The sequence below is a fragment of the Colobus angolensis genome, unplaced genomic scaffold (genome assembly GCF_000951035.1).
Source record: "Colobus angolensis palliatus isolate OR3802 unplaced genomic scaffold, Cang.pa_1.0 Scaffold344, whole genome shotgun sequence".
NCBI lineage: Eukaryota > Metazoa > Chordata > Mammalia > Primates > Cercopithecidae > Colobus > Colobus angolensis.
Genome location: NW_012116755.1, coordinates 1,198,424 through 1,201,681, shown reverse-complemented (window position 1 = coordinate 1,201,681; position 3,258 = coordinate 1,198,424). Strand labels below are relative to the sequence as shown.

General features: G+C 41.9%; 1 protein-coding gene across 1 annotated transcript in view; it reads right to left on the bottom strand.

The window, feature by feature from the left end:
• KIF15 (kinesin family member 15) overlaps positions 1 to 3,258 on the bottom strand; it is a 105,019-nt gene that overhangs the window by 73,128 nt on the left and 28,633 nt on the right. The window contains 1 exon segment of the mRNA XM_011952691.1: positions 283 to 522. Coding sequence (XP_011808081.1) covers positions 283 to 522 — 240 coding nt within the window.

Here is a 3,258-nt window from a genome sequence, read left to right as displayed (position 1 = left end):
TAATTCAACTCAGCCTCCCAAAGTGCTGGGATTACAGGTGTAAGCCACCGCACCCGGCTAACACGGGTACCTTTTAAAAAATGTGCTGTTAGGAAATTTGATCGTTTTGTGGGTGTCATAGGATATACTTATGCAAACTGCGATGGTATAGCCTACAACAAACCTAAGCCATGTGGTATAGCTATTGTACTCTTAAGGGACCCCCATCATAAATGCAGTTCCTCACTGACTGAGACATTGTTATGCATCACGACTATACTGACTGCTAGTAAGAACTCACACACAAGTTGAAGACCATAATTTCATTCTTACCTTCAATCTCATCCCTTCTGCATGGGTATCTTTTTGCCTTTCAGATCCTGCTAAATCCACCAAGTTGAGTAGGGAGGTCCGTATATTCACAATCTCATTACTTTTCTCCATTGACTCTATTGTAATTGTAAAGACAGCATGAGACCTAGACGATTCTCTGTTCATTGATGTTGATGCCACACGTCTGTTCCTCCATCCTCCAGACAACACCTATGCAAAATGAAAACATATTAAAAGAAATGAGAGGACCAGTTACAGTGGCTCATGCTTGTAATCCTAGCAGTTTGGGAGGCCAAGTCTGGAGGATCACTTGTGAACAGGAATTCAAGACCAGCCTGACTAACATAGTGAAACCTCACCTCTACAAAAAATAGTAATAATAATTTGCTATGTATAGTGGCAGGAACCTGTAGTCCTAGCTACTCGGGGGGTTGAGGCGGGAGGATCTCTTGAGCCCAGAAATTCAAGGCTGCAGTGAGCCATGATTGTGTCACTGCACTCCGGCCTGAGCAACAGGGCAAGATCCTACCTAAAAAAAAAAGAAAAAAAGGGGGGAAAAAAAAAGGAACAAGGTAAGTACACTTAAAACGTAAAATAAGCACTTGAGAATCACTCATTTTATTATGAAAAATACTAACATACAGCTAATTACTTTCATAGGGAAAAAGAAATATATTTACACAAAGCATATTTTCTCTTTAGAAGAGGGGTTAGGAATATCTATTGCCTTCCATTGTTATCTAGCTTTTTAAGATAAATTATATTATTCCAAGTTCCAAATGGTACATAACATCCACCAAAATCAGTAGGAAATTTGTAAAGGGTGATGAGAAAGATTACTGGTCCATTAAGGAATAAACTGAAGTTATTTTCCTTTCCTTTGTGTTCCCTTTCCACGTTACGGAAAGAGAACAAACAGGAAATCAGAGTGCATAGGATCTAGAAGTGGTTTTACCACCTTTTATTTGTGTTAACCTAATGTAAGTCACAAAACCTCACTGAACCCCTTTCTTTACCTACAAAATGAGAATGTTGGACAGGAAAAACCTGTAAATTATCTTTAAGCCCAAAGTTTTGTCAACTCTTTTGGTCTACAAGGTATTTTTTCCCTTCTATTCCCTATGGCAAGCAGGATACATGAAAGTTCAGAATGAAGGCTCTGGAATCAGATGCATAACAGTTCAAACTATGGCTCCACTATTTACCAGGTGAGGTCTGGGGCCAGCTGAACCTTTTGAAGGCTCAGCCTTCATATTTGTAAAATGGGAATATGGGTACCTACCCCACAGAACAGAACATATAAGTTTTAGGTGCATATGAATCACCTATGGATGTTGTTAAAATTCAGATTCAGATTCAGATTCAGTGTGAGGTGGGGCCTGAGATTCTGCATTTCTAACAAGCTCTCAGGTGATGCTGATGTTCTAAGGACCACAGTTTTGGTAGGAGAGTCACAGTATATATAGGGTAAAATGGGGAAATTAGCATCTTTATCTCAAAGGGCATATTGAAAATTAAGTAAAATAATGTGTACCAAAAAACGTAGCACAGTGCTTGGCACCTTCACTCAATAAATTGTAGCTGTTGGCAGGGCGCGGTGGCTCACGCCTGTAATCCCAGCACTTTGGGAGGCCCAGGTGGGCGGATCATGACGCCAGGAGATCAAGACCTATCTGGCTAACACGGTGAAACCCTGTCTCTGCTAAAAATACAAAAAATTAGCCAGGCGTAGTGGCACGCACCTGTAGTCCTAGCTACTCGGGAAGCTGAGGCAGGAGAATCACTTGAACCCAGGAGGCGGAGGTTGCAGTGAGCCAAGATTGTGCCACTGCACTCCAGCCTGGTGACAGAGCGAGATTCTATCTCAAAAAAAAAAAAAAGTTTATTAATTAAAAAAATAAATCTTTAAAAAGGTCCACTAAAGGGTGACAATGAGTGCCAACAGCTGAGTACCAACCAGGTCAGAGGACTCAGCTGTGAAATATTCAATACTCCAGGAAGGAAAAAACACCCTGTGACAGCCCCAAGGTCTTCTGTATTCTTGCCGTAAGCCCAATTTGCTCACTGGGAAAAATTTAAATAGTACATCCTTAAACAAGTCCCAGATATTCTAGCACTGTCCACTAATAGGCTGCAGAGGGCTTACCATTGAGAATGACTAGTAGAAGGCTCTTGGTTTTGTTCTTTTGTGTGTTAAGCAGCCATTTCCAGTTGCTTCTGATTCTTATGGCCAGCTTCATTACAAGGTACTACTGTACTTCTGACATCACTGTTCCATCAGTGACATCACAATTCTAATTATCGCTGCAGTTCTATAATCTCCAAAGACTTCTAGTAAATCTTAAGAGACTTAGGGTCAGGAAGCTCTAATGATTTTTCCTCCTCATCTTACTAGTATTCCATAGTCCAAGGAAATAAAACAAATGACTAGATCTATAGTCTTCTGATTGACCCAGGGAAAGGGGCAACATGGAACCCCTGATTTACAGCCAATTGGTCTGAAAGCACAGATAGGACAAGCTAGGGCTTGCAATTGGCATCAGAAGTCAGGGGCAGTCTTGTAGGACTGAGCCCTGAACCTGTGAGATCTCAGCCTATCTCCAGACATATATTGTTAGAATGGAACTGAATCAGAGGATACTCAGTTGATATCTGCTATAGAACTGACTGATCGGCTGTTGGCAGGAGGAAAGACTCACAAACTTAATTTGGTTTCCCTTAAGAAAACATTTGTCAGCTGGGTACAGTGGTTCACACCTGTAATCCCCACACTTTGAAATGATGAGGCGGCCGGGCACGGTGGCTCAAACCTGTAATCCCAGCACTTTGGGAGGCCAAGACGGGTGGATCACGAGGTCAAGAGATCGAGACCATCCTGGCTGACACGGTGAAACCCCGTCTCTACTAAAAAAATACAAAAAACTAGCCGGGTGAGGTGGCGGGCGC